Genomic DNA, 2,264 nt, shown 5'->3' on the forward strand with positions numbered 1-2,264 from the left:
TGTTCTGGCATCAAAATCTGTCACAGTAGCCCTTCCATCTCTTTCATGAAAGCTTCATACACATCATCCTTAGTTTGTACTGAGACAGGAACAGAAGGACCAGATTTGGGGGCTGCTTTGGCAAGAGGTACAGCAGAATCATCCTCCGACTTTCTTTGGGGAGCAGCGGTAGCCCCTTTATTCTCCCGACGTACTCTCAGTGCAGTGGGCACAAATCGAGTAATCTCTGCCTTGGGATTAGTGATCTGTGGCTTGGCACTGATGGTTGCTGTGGCTTTCTTCTCAATGGTGGCTGCACTTGTATCATCTGCCTTGGGTCGCTGAATCAAGTTGGGCGGGGCACTTAAAACCCCAGGGTTCGGCAAGGGAGCTGGTGGGAAAAGCCCAGGGGGGGCAGGTCCAAGTGGAGGCACCAAAGGTGGGCGCATCATGCCGGGACGGGGTGGAGGGATACCTAAATGATGACGAAAACAGGTAGAATGAACACCACAAGAACTAATAAAGTTTAACTACTATTAAGGTTGTTCAAATACAGGTTGACAATTTTTAAAAACTGGATAACAATTTATAGAAAATAAGTTGAACTCATGGTGTTGGCTATTTGAAACTCAGAAATATATCCTGGTAGTAAGGAATATAAAACAGTATTCACCTGCAGCCTATATTCCTGTACTTACAGTAATATGGGGTTTTCCTCTCTAAATAATGTACTACTTTAAAATATGAAGTAAAACTGACAACACCAACCAGTTTCAAATACTATTTCAACTTTGATAATCTGAAGTTCTAGCCTAGCTATATAGTGTAGATATTATTAAGGTCAAGGTCAGGAGGTTGATCTCCATGCATTATCTACTTATTTCCATACCAGCTCCTCTGCAAAAAAAGTAACTCAATGCGGGAGAAATAACAATTTAACCTTGGTCATTAAATGCACATGGAATGAAAGAATGTAATTAATCACAATCTGTCATCATTGCTAGAAAAGACTTCATGTCCTATTGATGGTTCAGACATACAATCTTCATATGCCAAAAACTGAAAATTTGAAATTCTTCAAATGCTACTTTTAAATTAAATATAAAGTATTATACTTCATCAAATCCAAGAAGCTAATGATTATATAGATTCATAATTATTCCATGTACCACTAAGACAAAAAAGAAAAAGCCCAAGCTGGGGCACTTAGAAGCAGACCTTCATATTAAACTGGGACATTCAATGTAGTAAACCAGAAATATATATCTGCCACATTAAACAGCCCACAGAAAATCTGCATGTCTAATCTTGATGCTGGGTAGAGGGAGGAGGAAAAAAAATCTCCCCTGCGATTTTAAACTTTAGGTTGGTACTCATACAGATGCATGGAACATTTTCATAATTACAACTAAAACAAAAAAATCTCAAATAGAGAATTCAATCAAATGTGTTCTCTGGCTGAGAGAAGTACTTCAAGTGACGGGCAGAATCAAATGCAAATACCAACTGGAAAAACTACTTCAATCCAAGCCTACAGCAATTAAAAACCACCACCAATTGTAAGATTCCTCTGGATTTCAGAATATTAAAATCTGACAATGTCTTACATCAAATGAAACATGTAGCAGGCTAAGTCTTTATTACAGAAATTGAAAGCTTCACCTGGAGGTGCAGGGGGAGGTAGCCTTGGTGGAGGTCCCCGAGGAGGAGGGCCAGGAGGCAGACCTGGAGGTGGACCTGGGGGAGGGCCAGGGGGTCGGCCTGGTGGTGGTCCCGGAGGTAAAAGTCGGGGTAAAGGCCCTCGGAGTCCTGGCATTCCAGGTGGTCTCAGGAATGGAGGAGCTCCTGAAAAGAGAAAAATGATAGATTAACGTCAAAGAAATAAACATTAAGCAATAATGATGGTATAAAGGCAACTCAAATACGGTTTGACTAATCACTTTAACCTGTAATCAGAATTAACTTCAAAAGCTTAATGAAACATGCATAGAAATAGAAGTCATTCAACAAATATTTGAGCACCAGAAAAAGGGTATTGGATTTGTTATGGATCATTTATTTTTATTCCCAGCACCAACAGAAAGCATGCTTCATCACAGCTCTGAGGGGCTGGAAATATACAAAGGTGATTAAGAATTCATAAATGGTTCCAGTATAAGCTGAAAATGGAATATAAAGTACGATGCTTTAAGGACCCCCTGAAACTCATTAAGATATAAATAAAGACCCCTGAGAATGATGTAAGATAATTTCACTTTGCACTAATCAGAAAAGTATTAGCTCAA

At 39.6% G+C, this 2,264-nt stretch overlaps 1 protein-coding gene across 1 annotated transcript in view; it reads right to left on the bottom strand.

The window, feature by feature from the left end:
* Positions 1–2,264, bottom strand: part of WBP11 (WW domain binding protein 11) — a 36,388-nt gene continuing 34,124 nt past the window's right edge. The window contains exons 8-9 of the mRNA XM_012652163.1: positions 1,642–1,824; positions 1–454 (exon numbers count right to left, since the gene is read on the bottom strand). Of these exons, the coding sequence (XP_012507617.1) occupies positions 21–454; positions 1,642–1,824 (617 nt within the window). The 3' untranslated portion in view covers positions 1–20. The remainder of the gene's footprint in view (positions 455–1,641; positions 1,825–2,264) is intronic.

This window comes from Propithecus coquereli, unplaced genomic scaffold, assembly GCF_000956105.1.
Source record: "Propithecus coquereli isolate 6110/MARCELLA unplaced genomic scaffold, Pcoq_1.0 Scaffold381, whole genome shotgun sequence".
NCBI classification, from domain to species: domain Eukaryota; kingdom Metazoa; phylum Chordata; class Mammalia; order Primates; family Indriidae; genus Propithecus; species Propithecus coquereli.